Source organism: Nansenia antarctica (genome assembly GCF_963989245.1).
Source record: "Nansenia antarctica genome assembly, chromosome: 3".
Classification (NCBI taxonomy): Eukaryota; Metazoa; Chordata; class Actinopteri; order Argentiniformes; family Microstomatidae; genus Nansenia; species Nansenia antarctica.
The window spans coordinates 7,223,140-7,239,851 of NC_137688.1; the positions used below are offsets into that span (position 1 = coordinate 7,223,140).

The 16,712-nt window shown below is 46.7% G+C and overlaps 2 protein-coding genes across 2 annotated transcripts in view; both read right to left on the bottom strand.

Moving 5' to 3' along the window:
* Nucleotides 1-14,002, bottom strand: part of LOC308153098 (cohesin subunit SA-1-like) — a gene marked incomplete at both ends in the record, with an annotated part of 29,251 nt that extends 15,249 nt beyond the window's left edge. The window contains 20 exons of the mRNA XM_080526194.1: nucleotides 616-696; nucleotides 1,231-1,415; nucleotides 1,941-2,109; nucleotides 2,554-2,646; nucleotides 4,201-4,288; nucleotides 4,659-4,726; nucleotides 5,217-5,417; nucleotides 6,123-6,215; nucleotides 6,651-6,743; nucleotides 8,464-8,518; nucleotides 8,825-8,932; nucleotides 9,119-9,198; nucleotides 9,659-9,757; nucleotides 10,270-10,467; nucleotides 10,681-10,844; nucleotides 11,210-11,417; nucleotides 11,834-11,910; nucleotides 12,354-12,450; nucleotides 13,558-13,752; nucleotides 13,973-14,002. Coding sequence (XP_080382320.1) covers nucleotides 616-696; nucleotides 1,231-1,415; nucleotides 1,941-2,109; nucleotides 2,554-2,646; nucleotides 4,201-4,288; nucleotides 4,659-4,726; nucleotides 5,217-5,417; nucleotides 6,123-6,215; nucleotides 6,651-6,743; nucleotides 8,464-8,518; nucleotides 8,825-8,932; nucleotides 9,119-9,198; nucleotides 9,659-9,757; nucleotides 10,270-10,467; nucleotides 10,681-10,844; nucleotides 11,210-11,417; nucleotides 11,834-11,910; nucleotides 12,354-12,450; nucleotides 13,558-13,752; nucleotides 13,973-14,002 — 2,382 coding nt within the window. The remainder of the gene's footprint in view (nucleotides 1-615; nucleotides 697-1,230; nucleotides 1,416-1,940; nucleotides 2,110-2,553; nucleotides 2,647-4,200; nucleotides 4,289-4,658; nucleotides 4,727-5,216; nucleotides 5,418-6,122; nucleotides 6,216-6,650; nucleotides 6,744-8,463; nucleotides 8,519-8,824; nucleotides 8,933-9,118; nucleotides 9,199-9,658; nucleotides 9,758-10,269; nucleotides 10,468-10,680; nucleotides 10,845-11,209; nucleotides 11,418-11,833; nucleotides 11,911-12,353; nucleotides 12,451-13,557; nucleotides 13,753-13,972) is intronic.
* LOC308153242 (cohesin subunit SA-1-like) overlaps nucleotides 1-14,994 on the bottom strand; it is a gene marked incomplete at both ends in the record, with an annotated part of 205,898 nt that extends 190,904 nt beyond the window's left edge. The window contains 2 exons of the mRNA XM_080526326.1: nucleotides 14,180-14,279; nucleotides 14,987-14,994. Of these exons, the coding sequence (XP_080382452.1) occupies nucleotides 14,180-14,279; nucleotides 14,987-14,994 (108 nt within the window). The remainder of the gene's footprint in view (nucleotides 1-14,179; nucleotides 14,280-14,986) is intronic.
* Between the last annotated feature and the right edge of the window lie 1,718 nt (nucleotides 14,995-16,712).

Sequence of the window (16,712 nt, forward strand, 5' to 3'; positions counted from 1 at the left end):
CACACAGTAATACAGAGGTATTGTTTATTTAAACACGCGCGCACACACACGCACACGCGCACACACAGATTAAAAGACCCGAACTACCCACTGTACATACTTTGTGTTTTGTCCCCCGCCCCCACCTGTGGTGTATGTCCCCACCTGTCCTATCCGCTGTACATACCTGATGTTTTGTTGTATTGTATATCTAGTATTGTTCTTCCCATGATGGATGTATTTTTATCTTGGAGATAGTAATAGTTATTTGTCTGTATTATCTTGTAGATACTAGATAGTACTAGTTTTTTTTTTCCTGTCTGTCTTACATGTAACGATGAATTGAAAATCAAGGACCCCAATTGAAATAAGCCAGTGGCTTTCTTGGGTTTTTATCCTTTTAGTTGACCTTGTATGTAATATGTACTTTCATGTACCTACTTCTGCAAATCTTCTAATAAAGTTTTCAAACAATCAAACAAACAAACAAACACACACACACACACACCCTATTAGTAGTCCACCCCTCATCACTTACACACAGTAATACAGAGGTATTGTTTATTTAAACACGCGCGCACACACACACACACGCGCACACGCACACACACACACCTGCTGCAGAGTCAGACAGACAGTGCTGGCGCTCTCCGTGGGGCAGATGAGCCTGGTTTTGCTCAAGGTTTCCTTGATGATGTCACCGTAGTCTTTGTAGAACTGGAGAGAGACACGTGACAGAATGAGTCGTCATCCTCCTCTCATTCTTCTGACCACTGTGTTTAATCAATCCTTTTCTCAACTTTCCATCCGTTTCTCACCCACTCTCTCTCTCTCTCTCTCTCTCTCTCTCTCTCTCTCTCTCTCTCTCTCTCTCCTCTGACTCATTCCGCCCCCTCACTGATACTAAGAACAACTTCTCACCCCTCCTCCACCTTCTCACACACTTCTTCCTTCCAGTGCTACCTTTTTTGGTGATCTCTTCCTCCTCTCTCTCCTCCAGTTCTCCATCATCCTTCCCTCTAATCATCCTCTCTTCCATCCTCTTACTCTCTTCCCATTTCTCCTTCCTCTCTCCCCTACTTCATCCCCCTCTCTGCCTCCCTCCCATCATCTTCTCTTCTATCGTTCCCTCTGACCCATTTCTCTCTCCCCTCGGGCCTCATCCCCTCCTCCCTCAGGCCCTACCCTCTCCACCCTTCTGCCCTCATCCTCTCCTCCCTCCCTCCCTCCCTCCCTTCCTCTCTTCTCCACCTTGCTGTAGTATTTGAAAATGTCTGTGGCAGCGTTGAGGTCCAGGACTCCATAGAAGACCAGTTTACAGAAGCCAGACAACTGGTTTCTCCTCCGCTGGAGGCGACATATGTTCAACTCCTGCTTTCTCCTCCGCTGGAGGCGACATATGTTCAACTCCTCCGCTTCTTCCTCTTCTGAAAAATCTGAGGGAGAGAGGAGCCAAAAGAAGACATTATCCAGAGAGAGAGAGAGAGAGAGAGAGAGAGAGAGAGAGAGGGGGGGGCGGGCACAAAAAGAGGAATGAGATGTGAGATGTATATATATATATATATATATAATGCGCTTTGAGTTGCATCCGTGTACGAAAGGCGCTATATAAATAAAGTTTCACTTCACTTCACTTCACTACATGTGGGAATACGGTACATGTGGGAAAACTAGGGTTGGGGTTAGGTGCTAGGGTTAGGTGCTCGGGTGCTAGGGTTAGGGTTAGACATGCCAGCATGTACCAAGTCGACGTTTTATGCTGCCATGTCCCCGGGAAATGCCGACATAAACCGTATTCCCACATATACCGTAACATATACACCGGTATATAATATATTTTTTACGTTTTTTTGAGTCCCACTCATATATTTTTTTTTACTGCAATAGAGACAGTAGAGATTGACAGGAAGGATGGGTGAGAGAGAGAGAGAATGTTGGTAACGTAAGGTAATGTTCCCTACCAAGCAGCTCGTCATCCTCAGGCTCAGTGAAGACATAGTCCAGGAGGAAGGCGGCCATCTCAGAGCGGAGGGAGTCGGAGGGGGGGTAGGCCAGCGTGTGCAGGGCGGGCTGAGAACTCATCGCCCCCACACCCAGCAGCAGCAACAGGTCACACAGCTGCTCAAACGCCTGGGGAGATGATATGAATTTAGAATTTGGAATTTAGAATTTAGCAGACGCTTCTAATCCAAAGCGACTTACAATTACAATTACAGGGACATTCCCCCTGGAGTCACTATGGGCTGAGAATGGTGCCTTACTCAAGAGCCCACTAGTGTTTCAGGCAGGATTTGAACTCACAACCTTCCGATCACCAGTCCAACTCACTATCCACTAGACCACCACTACCCCCGCGCATGCGCACACACAGTCGAGTTCCACACATCATCCCCCCACACACCCACACTGGGTGACGACTGCTACCATACCAGACAGCTCTACCAACTAGTTTGGAGCAGCCTTACAAAAACAGCCCGTCGTTGTCATCCTTGTCAGATTGTTCCCCCCCCCCCCTGCTCTCACCTGGTCTCTGACCTCACCTGGTCTCTGACCTCACCTGGTCTCTGATCTCACCTGGTCTCTGATCTCAGCCTGGCCCACTGACAGACAGCTCTGACACACCACACAGAACGAGTGGAATTCCTTCTTTAGACGCTTGAGCTCCACCTAGGAGTGTGTGGGTGTGAGGAAGAGAGGGGGAAGAGAGGGGGAAAGAGAGGGGGGGAAGAGAGAGGGGAGAGAGGGAAGAGAGAGGGGGAAGAGAGGGGGGAAGAGAGGGGGAAGAGAGGGGGAAGAGAGGGGGGAAGAGAGCGACAGAATGAGACACGAGAGTGGCAGGTTTCTGAATGACTAAACATAGTATTAAGGAGGGGGGGGATTTGTGTCTGTTTATGTTGGAGCTCTGCGATGTTGGCTAAACAGCCATGTCAGTTTGCCTCATCATCATAACTGACTGCATGTGTGTGTGTGTGATGATGTCCATAACTCGATGTGTATGTCCATCTGTGTGTGTGTGTGTCCATATCTGTGTGTGTGTGTATGTGTGAGTGACGTGTATCCATATCTGTGTGTGTGTGTGTGTGTGTGTGTGTGAGCGTGTGTCCATATCTGTGTGTGTGTGTGTGTGAGCGTGTGTATGTGTGAGCGTGTGTCCATATCTGTGTGTGTGTGTGTGTGAGCGTGTGTCCAAATCTGTGTGAGTATGTGTGAGCGACGTGTGTCCATATCTGTGTGAGTATGTGTTCAAATCTGTGTGTGTGTGTGTGTACTGTAGAAGCCTGACCGTGACGCTGTGGCCTCAGATGCTCTTGAACAGATTGCTGTGTTAATTGCATGCTGTCCTCACAGCTGGTGAGAGGCTTAAGCAGGCAGGCAGTGCCGTGGTGAAATATGGGCACTTTGGTGTGTGAATACAGTAGCACCATGTAATACATTTACATTTTTATCATTTAGGAAAAATGCTTTTTATCTTTAGGTCTCCCTGGAGTAACTTAGGGCTAAGTGCCTTACTCAAGGGCACACTAGTGGTGGCGGCGGCGGTGTTCCCAGGTGGGGTTTGGACGCATGATCTTCAGATCACCATCAGTCCAACTAGCTATCCACTAAGCCACCGCCACTATAGGTACAGGGTGGCTACATCTGTGTTAATAGGTTAGATGGACAGAGTTTGGTAATACTACAGTATGTAAATACTAAATAAGGTAAATACGGCAGACAGGCAATGCCAGAGTAGTCAGGCACACACAGATATGGACACACGTCACTCACACACACACACACACACACACACACACACACACACACACACACACACAGATATGGACACACGCTCACACACACACACACACACACACACAGATATGGACACACGCTCACACACACACACAGATATGGACACACGTCACTCACACATACACACACAGATATGGACACACGCTCACACACACACACACACACACACACACACACACACACAGATGGACATACACGTCGAGTTATGGACATCATCACACACACACACACACACACCTCGGTTGGTGTAGAGTTGGACACCCTCACTTTCTCCCAGACCAGGTGGAAATATGCACACTTCAGGGCTGGGACCATCAGCTGAAACCAGATAGAATAAAGTTGTGTGTGTGTGTGTGTGTGTGTATTATATACAGTGTCTGCCAGGAGAGATGCGAGGAAATACACACACACACACACACACACACACACCTCCTTGTCGAAGTCTCCAGACTCCACGCCTCTCTTCAGCAACTGAAAGCAGGGCTCAAACAGCTTCAACGAAGTCAGGTCCTTGGCACTGAAAACAGAAACACACATATCAGGGCAGCCAACACACACACACACACACACACAGACACACACATACACACACACACACATACACACACACACACACACACACACAGACACACAGACACACATACACACATACACACATTCACACACACAGACACACAGACATCCAAATTCACATAGAATAATATGATTATAAAAAGATGAGAGAACACAAAGTAAATAAAAAAAAAATACTTTAAGAAAATCACATCAAACAACACCTGTTCTGAAAACGATTAAAGGCCTTTGCTTGGCCATTCCTATTCAAAATATGTGTTAAGGGCATTTCATCAGTAGTATTTCATTTCACACACTAGTCGACACTCTCTTACCCGCTGAAGGCAGCGATCCTCTTCAGGGCGACCGCAGCACTGTACACATCATCTTCTTCAGCAAAGCCCTGGGCACAGACAGGAAACCTCATTACCCACAACACCTCAAAGGCTCTCTCACATCTACACCCGGGGCGCACACAAGCCTCATCAGCTCAAGTTAAAGACTAGAGAGATGAACTGAATGAGACTCAGAAGTCAAGCGTGTGTGTGTGTGGGTGAGTGTGTGAGAGTGTGTGTGAGAGTGAGTGTGTGTCAGAGCGAATGTGAGTGTGTGTGTGTGTGTGAGCATGAGAGAGTGTGTGTGTGTGTGAGAGCATGTGAGTGTGTGTGAGAGTGTGTGTGAGAGTGAGTGTGTGTCAGAGCGAATGCGAGTGTGTGTGTGAGTGCGAATGTGAGAGTGTGTGTGTGTGAGTGCGAATTTGAGAGTGTGTGTGTGTGAGTGCGAATGTGAGAGTGCGTGCGTGTGTATGCGTGATTGCGTGCGAGTGTGTGTGCGTGTGTGTGTGAGTGTGTGCGTGTGTATGCGTTCGTGTGTGTAAGAGTGTGTGTGTGTACCCGCAGCAGGTCGCTGAGATGGGAGCTGAAGCGCTCCATCAGGCCGTCCAGCAGCTGGCTGATCGCCAGGTCGGCGCGGGAGGAGAAGGTGTAGCTCTCTGCACACAGGGCACACGCCACACGGGCACACGCTTCCAACACCCCAGAGTCCACGTGCTTCTCCACGATGCCACACAGCTGGGACAGGAGCAGGTCCAGAAACTGACAGAGAGAGAGAGAGAGAGAGAGAGAGAGAGGGGAGGGGAGAGAGAGAGAGAGAGGGAGGGAGAGAGACAGAGGGGGAGAGAGAGAGAGAGAGAGGGAGGGAGGGGGAAAGAGAGAGAGACAGAGGGGGAGAGAGAGAGAGAGAGGAGAGAGAGAGGGGGGAGAGAAACAGAGAGAGAGAGACAGAGAGAGAGACAGAGAGAGGGGGGGGAGAGAGAGAGAGAGACAGAGAGTGAAGCTGGTGGAACCAGGACTGCAGAGTCAGTTTAATATATATATTTGAAAGATCTTCCTTCTTCTAGCACTACGACTGCCAATGGCCCCTGGCCCTGAGCATAGATGACCTTTTCCTGCCATGACTGGTGGATAGATGATTCACTTCACTTACATACACAAATGTTTTTGTTGTAAGTCGCTTTGGATAAAGGTGTGTGTGTGTGTGTGTGTGTGTGTGTGTGCACCTGCAGCAGAAATGTAATGTTATTGACAACAGGCGAAGAAGGGATGAATACAAGGAGGACAAAGATAAAAGAGAAAAAAAGGTGGGGTAAGAAGGGTGAATATGATGAACGGAGTGGAGTATTTCAGTCTTTTGCCTTCCTCTTTCTCCAATATTTGTATTGAGGGCAATAATATGACATTATAGCTATGGGCGTGTAAGCAGCGCTCTCCCCTACTCATCTCCCTCCTCCTCCCTCCTACCTTCTCCAGTCTGCCAGCACTGCTGTAGGTCTCCAGGTCAAAGTACAGAGGGGCCTTGAGGAGGCTGGACACCTTCTTTGTGTCTGCTGAGTACTGTGTATGGGGGTGGAAGAGAAACATATTGAAATCAAATAGTAAGTTCAAACCATGAGCGCTGACATGTGTATGTGTGTGTGTGTGTGTGTGTGTGTGTGTGTGTGTGTGTGTGTGTGTGTGTGTGTAATGGACTGACTTATATAGCGCCTTATTCCAAAGCGCTTTACAATGGCCTCACATTCACACACACATTCACACACCGATGGCGGCAAGCTACCATGCAAGGCGCCGGCCCCGCTCATTGGGAGTTCAATTGGGGGTTCGGTGTCTTGCCCATGGACACCTCGACATGTGGCCAGCCGGGGTTCGAACCGGGTTCTATCTCCTGCGCCACAGCCGCTGTGTGTGTGTGTGTGTATGTGTGTGTATAGAACTCACAATAAATGTAGAGTTAACAGTTGATAGACACTATAATGTGTTAATGTTCACCACCTTGGCCAGAAGCTGGGGCAGCTGGGGGATGAAGTGAGTGGAGATGCGTCTTCTGTCCTGAGCTTGTGTCTTCTTATCCTTCTTGCCCAGGATCTAGGGCACACACACACACACACACACACCCACACACACACACACACACACACAGACAAACATTCAAAGGCAAACAAAGCAAGAAAACATTCCTTGCATTAACACAAACATATAAGAAAGCATGAAGATGTGCACAAGCAGAATGAAAAGCAACACACACACACACACACACACACACACACACACACACACACATGTCCTCCTCCTCTCCTCAGACAGTACAGTAGTGTTCTCCTCGCTCACCCTCTTGCCCTGAGCTCTCCCAGGAGGTGGGTGTCCTTCAGATGCCTGTCTGACTGCACACATCATCAGCTCTATCAGAGCCACCTCCTCCTCATCCTCCAGACCTAACACAGGGAGAGAGGGAGGGAGAGAGAGAGAGGGAGAGAGAGAGATAGAGAGGTAGAGAGAGAAAGAGAGAGGTAGAGCAAGAGAGAGGGAGATAGAGGGAGAGAAAGAAAGAGAGAGGTAGAGAGAGAGGTAGAGAAAGAGAGAGGTAGAGAGAGAAAGAAAGAGAGAGGTAGAGAAAGAGAGAGGTAGAGAGAGAGAGATAGCAAATATTTTCAAGTCAAGACTAAAAACCTATCTTTTTAAAATTGCCTTTAAATAACGAAATTATTAAATTATCATTATATAATGATTAAAGCACTTTGAGCTGCAACGTTTGTAGGAAATTTGCTATACAAATAAAAGTTATTATTATTATTAGAGAGAGAGAAAGGTGGGAGAGAGACAGAATGATATGGGAAATCTATTTCACCAAGTAGTCACATTTTGGTTCTACTCCCCAGGTGGTTTGTGAGTGACGGTCATGGAGCCCTGCCTACCTTGTCCCTGGCCCGGTTCCTGCAGCAGCAGGGATGTCATGGTCTTCCAGTCCCTAAGCTCCACCTCTGCCACGTCCCACAGACTGTCCACCAGATACGCACCGTAATCATGGAACTGAGACGAGACAGAGAGAGAGAGAGAGAGACAGAGAGAGACAGAGACAGAGAGAGGGAGAGACAGAGAGAGACAGAGAGAGAGCAAGTGTTCTTGTGAACATATAGCATCTAGTACAACAAAGTGCACATGCAGTAGTACAGCTATTATCTATAGGAGATTGTTTCTGCCTGCAGCAATAACACTGTACCAACTCCTCCTCCGATTGGCTCGGTCTGGGTGAAATCTTACCGTCTGTATATATAAGGTCCCAAATGTCTATTGGTCTATCTTAATTTTTTATTTGTATCTATTTTATTTTCGCCTATGAATTCAATTGTTTTATTTTGTTGTTGTTGTCTTTGTGGTCTGAGCTGCTGTAATGCCTGAATTTCCTCTCAGGGATCAATGAAGTACTTATTGAAGTACCTTATTAAGTACTGTCTACCTATCTAACATCTAGTACAATACTGTACATTCATGTTCGTTTTACTGTGTTGCTTTGGCTGCTTTTATTGTCACTAAAGTTAGTTTGAATCAAACTGGAGTGAGAGAGACGGAGAGAGAGATGGAGAGAGAGACGGAGAGAGAGACGGAGAGAGAGAGGAGAGAGACGGAGAGAGAGATGGAGAGAGACGGAGAGAGAGATGGAGAGAGAGAGGAGAGACGGAGAGAGAGATAGAGAGAGACGGAGAGAGAGATGGAGAGAGAGACGGAGAGAGAGACGGAGAGAGAGAGGGAGAGAGACGGAGAGAGAGATGGAGAGAGTGTGTTTGTGTGGTCAGAGTGCTTTCTTTACTTCACTCTGGATGTAGAAGGAGACCAGCAGGTTGAGGAAGTCTTTGGCCCCGTGACTGCACATCCTGACACACGCACACGCACACGCGCACACACACACACACACACACACACACACACACACACACACACACACACAATATTCCAATACACTGGAGATATTCAAACAGATACAAGAGATATCGATAGACAATTGAAGGATGGAGTGATCATGATGTACTTTATGGTAGAGGTAGAGTAAAATAATATATATTTAAAAACAAGTAGAGAGGGATGGAGGTATGACTGAAGGAAGGTTGTAGAGTATACAGAGAGGTGTACTTGTGGTACAGGAGTGTTGTAGAGAAAACAGAGAGGTGTACTTGTGGTAGAGGAAGGTTCCAGCAGCTGACGCCAGGCCTCGGTGACAAGCAAACACCAGAGGGTACACATTGTTGCTCTCCTCATCTGTCAGCCCCTCCTCTGTCCCCCTACACACACACACACACACACACACACACACACACACACATAACAGGTCAGCAGCCATGTTTGTACATACACACAAACAAACAACCAAGAAATTCCCATACCAGGACATATTTGCTTACGTTCACATGCACACACGCGCGCGCACGCACACGCGCACACACACACACACGCGCGCACACACTCACTGTTGGATGAGCAGCAGCAGCTGGATGGTTTTCATCGCCACGTCTGGGTCCTTGTCCAGCACCATGCTGAGCATCCTATTCTACACACACACACACACACACACACACACACACACACACACACACACACACACACACACACACACACACAAAGGGAAGGAGCAATTCCACTAAGCCCAAGAGTAAACCCAAACTTATCTCAGGCAACACATGGGGCTTAAAAGGTTTATGTGAAGCCATTTCTCATTTGCTTGTGAAGAGATTACTAGTCACCCATTCTTGATAAATAATCAGAGAAAAGTAATGAAAATTCAGAGAGAAAGAGAGAGAGAGACCCAGAGAAAGAGAGACACCCAAAGAGAGAGAGAGACCCAGAGAGAGAGAGAGAGAGAGAGAGAGAGAGAGAGAGAGAAAGACAGAGAAAGAAAGAGACCCAGAGAAAGAGAGAGACCCAGAGAGATAGAAAAAGAGAGAGAGACCCAGAGAAAGAGAACAGCACAGAAAGAAAGTGTACATAAAGGTCTTTTGAACGAGACATACTTTGAACCTGTTGGTGAACAGCTCCAGGCGCCCAATGAAGTCCTTCTCCTGGTAGAGACCCTGCAGGGCAAGCACACACTGCAGACGCACTGAGATTTGCTGCAGGACACACACACACACACACACACACACACACGCGCAATCAGAAATAGGTCTACTGTCTAATAATAATAATAATACATTAGACTTATATAGCGCTTTTCTAGACACTCAAAGACGCTGAAAAGATCGAGTAGTAATAATAGAAAGAAACCAAAAATAAATAAAAGAAAGTATAGGGGTCTAATACATTTTTAGATTACTAAATCTAAATCTAAGTTTCTTTGTAGGACAATCTACTCTGCAATTACACCTAGATTTCGGGCGGAGAAGCGGCGAACAAGCAACGCCAGCGTCCTCTCTCAACCGGCATTTTTTGAAAAGCTCAAATTTGTAAATAAACATCATCATCATCGACCCCCTAAAGAGTAGTTGGGCTTTTTCATCAGTAGATGTGTAAATGAACCTTACTAGGTCTAGGTCTATGTGTGAGGGGCGAGCCATAATGAACTTTATGAGCTAGCCTTTGTTTGAAAAAAGGGTTAGGTGTCAGTGTGTGTGTGTGTTGAAACCTTGTCATTCAGGGTCCAGCCCAGGTATTTGAGGTAACCGTCGTTGAGGAAGTCCTCGGGGTCCTCCCTCATCCACACTCCCATCTCCTCGATACACGCGGCTCGGATCTCTGGCACGCAGTCCCGGTAACGGTGCACAAACACACCTTTTAAGGTACTGTTCATTATCGCCCACAGCACCCCAATATGCTCCTGCAGCTACACACACACACACACACACACAGGCACACTCACACGTTGAGATTTTGGCATGTTAAGTCAAGAGGCGTTAACAAAATGTGTTTCCTTTACCTACATAATTGGCAAGAGGAGGCACAGAACAGAACAGATGAATTTTCACACTCAGCTCAAATGTCCCTAAAAAGGGATTCCCTATGACTGTGTGTCTGTGTGTGTGTGGGCGTATTGTACCTCTCTGATGGTCGCCTGTAGCTCCTCCAGCCTCTCCGAATTCCTGTCCTCGGCCCTGTCCTCGGCCCTCTTGCTCTCCTCGACGTCGTAGTGGCGCTGGCTGGTCTTCATCTGGGTAGAGACCACCACCGCCACCTCCACCACCCCCGTCATCAGCTTCATCGCTGGGGGGTGAGGGGCGACATACTCATAACCATGCTCACACACCGCATATACTGTATGTGCTACTGTATGTGTGTGGCGAAAGAAGGTGAGTGAAAGTGTGTGTGTGTGTGTACACGTGTTCGTATGTGTCTTTGCGGATATGTGTTGACATATACGGTACTGTATGTGCTACTGTATGTGTGTGGTGAAAGAAGGTGAGTGAAAGTGTGTGTGTGTTCGTATGACACACTTCATTAAAGTGTGTGTGTTCATATAACACATTCATTAAAGTGTGTGTGTGTGTGTGTGTGTGTGTTCGTATAACACACTTCATTAAAGTGTGTGTGTGTGTGTGTGGGTGTATGTGTGCGCTCCTGAGGCTCACCGAGGAGGGTGCTGGTGTGCCTGAAGGCGCGGTGGACCTGCGAGTCGGACAGCCCCGTGAGCAGAGCCAGCAGGGAGGAGAAGAGGTAGTCGTCGTACAGCAGGCTGTGCTGACAGGAGCGCACCAACACGCGCACAAACTCACACAGCCCGGCCCTGAAGGTCCTCCACTGGGGGCCAGGGGAGCTCAGGGGGTAGTGCACAGAGTCCTGACGGCAGACGGGCGTACGACAGGCTGGTCAGATCGAGCATTGTGATCCGGCCGAGAAGAAGCATTCCCAGCCGTTTCCGATATTCACAATATCAGCACAGCTACCTAGTCACTTTCACTTGCAAAATGTATATTTACACACACACACACACACAGAATATTGTACAATTACATTTGATTTTAGACATTTAGCAGATGCCTTTATCCAAAGCGATTTACAACGAGTACAATTTGTCTAAACAAGTGAATCGTCTATCAGTCATCATAAGAAAAACAAGCAGTCACAATGCTAGAAGAAGGAGCATTTTTACATGTTTATTTGCAGTAGAGAACTTATCAAAAATAAGCCTGGATTTTCCTTTAGCGACGTTGATGAATATGCCCCCCCCCCCCCCCACCCCCATGTTCCTTCACCTCGTTGAACTCTTTGGTGAGAGTGCCGATGATCTCTGCGTGCTGATCGTTGTCAAACATGGCCCTGCTGACCACACCTGCAGAGAGGGAGGATCTAAGATGACAGACACTTCCCTGCAGTCTGTTCCTTTTCAATCACATACTTGTATTGGACAAGACGACATGAACATAAGACACTACTCACAACAACACTCTAAAATATACACGTATGTCAACTATTTTCTTTTTTTATTATCTATTTTGAATATTTTAAACCCCCTCTGCTACCAGTAAGAAAACCCTGGGCCCTGGCTTTCTTCAGCCACCCGTTAACTCCTCCTTATAGTGGACTGGTATCGACAGACACAGACACCACAGAGGCTACCTGACGCTAGCATTGTTAGCCCAGCTTAGTAATCAATGGCTTGTAGTGCTGATCGATGCCTTTCCTGGGACCAGGTCAAAAGATAATCTTGTGAACTCTGACCCCAATCACCCCCCTGGCCTCTCCATCTCTCAGACACTCTGGCCGACCCCTGACCTTTGCAGCCGCAGCACCGCACGATGAAGTTGATGAGCTCTAGTAGTCCCGCCTCCCGGTCCTTCTTGTAGCTGTCCAGCCACTCGTCCACCACCGTCTGGAGATTGACATAGAGGACACAGCCAATCAGGGAACGGTATTCAAGGTCGGAGGTGTCATCCTTATGACAGCTACGACCAACCCCCCCCCCACAGCCCCCGCCACACACACACACACACACACAAACACACACACACACACACACACACACACATCTCCCGCCGAACTACACATTGTGCTCATTGAGCCACAGAGGCTTTTCCATCTTCTGGAGAGAGGGGTTAGAATAAGGGCCTGAATACCATCTGTATTGTGGTAATACTGTATAGAGGAAAACTCTTTTCTACTGCCCATCATTCTTAGTTTCTGTTCATTCTCTGCCCATTGTCCTTCACTCCCTCCCCCCCCCCTCCTCAGAAATGGGGAAACAGAGCTTCAGAACACAACAATGGGTGGGACGGACATGGGCTGTCAATCATTGACTGTGTGACCCAATGGCAGCGTTCCTTCCTCTCTACATCAAAGGGGACAACGTAGGGTTGGATCAGTCAGCTACTGACAGTGCATGATAATCACCTCCATTGTGGGCTTTAAAGGCCTTGTTTCCCCATCATCACTCATCGCCTCCTTCCCTCCCTCCCTCTCTCTCTCTCCACCCCCACCCCAGCCTCAATCCCTCACTCCTTCCCTCCCTCTCTCTCTCTCTCTATACATATATATATCCACCCCAGCTTCAATCCCTCACTCCTTCCCTCCCTCCCTCACTCCCTCCCTCCCTCCCTCCCTCCCTCCCTCCCTCCCTCCCTCCCTCCCTCTCTCTCTCCCTCTCTCTCTCTCTCTCTCTCTCTCTCTCTCTCTCTCTCTCTCTCTCTCTCTCTCTCTCTCTCTCTCTCTCTCTCTCTCTCTCTCTCTCTCTCTCTCTCTCTCTCTCTCTCTCTCTCTCTCTCTCTCTCTCTCTCTCTCTCTCTCTCTCTCTCTCTCTCTCTCTCTCTCTCTCTCTCTCTATATATATATATCCACCCCAGCTTCAATCCCTCACTCCTTCCCTCCTTCCCTCTCTCTCTCTCTCTCTCTCTCTCTCTCTCTCTCTCTCTCTCTCTCTCTCTCTCTCTATCCACCCCAGCTTCAATCCCTCACTCCTTCCCTCCCTCCCTCTCTCTCTCACCACCATTGCACTCTTCCCAGACCGGATGGCCTCATACATATCCCCCGCACTGATGTTCTGGTCCCCGTCCCTCTCCCGCCTGGGGTCGCCTCGCCTGGACGTCCCCAGGGAGGGCTGTGGGGGCTGGGGCGGGCGGGCTGGGGAGCTAGGGCCAGGCTGGGATGCAGCTTTACGCCCTGGTCTCTTGGGTGGCTGCTAAGGGTGTAACGGTACACAAAAATCATGGTTCAGTACGTACCTCGGTTTTTAAGTCATGGTTCGGTATGTTTCCGGTACAACGACTTAAAAAGAAACCCCAAAAAAGAAAATTGTTTGGTTTACAGAACAAACTATGGGTCTTTCTTTCTTAAATAAAAAAAGTCTGTAAATACTGCTGCAACCAGCTGCAATCTACTATTAAAAAGGTATAATTTACTGAAAAGTCAATCAAAATAAATATTCTCATTCACACTTTCAATAAAAAAAATCTATTAAGGTGCAGCATTTCGAAAATTAACTACTTGAACTGAATGCTGTTTTGCTATAGACAACGTTTATTAGTAAGATATCTGAGGGAACAACAGTTGAACCTATATGTGATTAGTTGACTTGACTAATGTGTGTGTGTGTCTGCTGGCCTGACCTGAGGTCCAAGTGCAGTGGTCTGTTTTTTCCGCTTCATGGCTTTCAGCTCGACCTCAAAGTCACTGCCAGAGTCAGATATGTCCTCCCACTCCTCAAGACTGCACAGAATGGGAAGGAGTTTAGGAACAGATAGGTCAGGGGGGAAAAAAAACATTCTATGCCTTTTATTATTTATATTTTACCCACTGTGCCTGTACACTGGGAAATGAACATCCTGACAGGTTACCTCACCTGTCTACAGGTTACCACAGGTAACCTCACCTGTCTACAGGTTACCACAGGTAACCTCACCTGTCTACAGGTTACCACAGGTTACCTCACCTGTCTACAGGTTACCACAGGTTACCTCACCTGTCTACAGTGTTGGGCACGTTACTTTAAAAAAGTAATTAGTTATAGTTACTAGTTACTTATCCCAAAAAGTAACTGAGTTAGTAACTGAATTACTTCATTATAAAAGTAACTTCTAGTTACTAGGGAAAGTAACTATTGCGTTACTTTTTAAAGTAAACATTTAACAATATGAAGTGCTTTTAAATCTTTGTAGTGTAAATTAAATAAATCAAACTGTCACACAACTTCAGACAACTGGTAGACAGACTGTAACTTCAAGTTTTTTCAACACAAAAGTAAACAGTTAAACAATATGAAGTGATTTTAAAGTAGTACTGAAAAAATAAGACATGAATTTCTTGGACAAATCCAACTTTAGCTCCTAAACATTCATTCATTCATTCATCTATCCATCCGTACACTCCTTCCTAACACTCATCCATCCATGCATGCATTCATTCATCCAGCCAACCCAGTCATCTAACCATCCTAGCCAATATGAAGTGTTGACACTGAACTATGGTTGGCTTATGGTTGGCTTACCATGAAATGTTCTCTACCATAGCCAATCAGGATCACTTAACTCTACCATAGCCAATCATGATCACTTAAGCGGTTGTCTCGCCCCTCCCCCCTCCCCAACAAACCAAAGCACCGTTGCAGCTGTGACTGAGGTCGGATGACAATGAGAAGCTTCAGTAGTAACACGCCGCATTGAATTACCGGTAACGGCGTTATAACGATGGAAATAGTAATTAATTAGATTAACCGTTACTGAAAAAAAGCACGCCGTTATTCACATACTGCCTGTCTACAGGTTACCTCAGGTTACCTCACCTGTCAAGGCTTGATTCATCATCCATGTTCGTTGGCGGGTCAGCAGCGAACTTCAATGTAACTGAACATAACAGACATTAGAAACGTTAGATAAGCACTGTGGAAATGAAAGTAAATAAGACTTAGTTAGCTATATATTTAGACGCTTTGGTTAACTATCAAACCTCTAAGGTAACCGCGGTTACCTCGCTGGTCGCAGCTACCAACGAACTAACAGGCTTCAGCTAGCTAAACGTTTAGCTGCGAACTTGAGTTATCTTCAAACTGAACAAGTGGAAATGTTGATTTTCTTCGTAATAATAATAATACTTTTAAAACGTTGCTTTTAAACGTTTGTTTAGCGACCTACCTGCGAAATTACGACTTGATATTGTTGACGAGTGACGACCTCCGTAAATTGAGTTCTTCCTCAGCTTGACAGAGACAATGGTTTTAGAGGCGGGAAGATCCGTATTTCAGAGCGCTGGTTCGGACGCCGATTGGCTAAATGTTGATTGGCTAAATATTTGTAATGTCATTATGATTGGTCGCTTGTTAGTTTTCTGCATAGTAACTAAACAGCGCCCCCAAGATTTGAAGCCTGAGAGACAGCAATGAAAAAAAAGCCGCAATGACTTTTACTTGCTAAATCAATGCGAGTGGCAGCTTCATCCCATACCGTCATAAAAAGATGCCATATAATAATACATTAAGATACATTAAGTGAGTAAAGACATCTATGTTCACAAATTCTGTCACACAGGAGTATTGCAGTATTATTGATCAAATGATTTGATCTTTATTTTTTCTTCCACTTACTTGGACAAATGTATTTGTTGTAAGTCACTTTGGATAAAGGTGTCTGCTAAATGACAAAAATGTAAATGCTGTAAATGCTTACTTCATAGATTTTGCCTGAACACTGGTGTGGATTACAAATCAGGCACAGAACGCCTAGGGGGTGGTTGCATCTGTTTTCACAGACAGACAGACAGACAGACAGATAGACAGAAACACACACACACACACACACACACACACACACACACACAGCCCCATGGCAAGATCTTGACTAGTAACACTTCTCCTTCGTTCATACCACATTCACACACATACATTATGGTTATATAACGTAACCTAATGTAAAGGATCACAGGCCCCCAGCTCTCTGACCATTGGCATGGTGGGTGTGGGTAGGCGTACTACTGTATGTCAAGCTTGAATATAGTTATGTCACACTAGTTTGTTGTTTCAGTTGAAAGTGTGTGTGTGTGTGTGTGTGTGTGTGTGTCAGTTGAAAGTCCAGGTCTGTTTTGTAGTGGGGGTGGCAGACAGGCCTGCGTGGATGTAAGGATAGACCAATGGGACTGCCACGCTGGGGG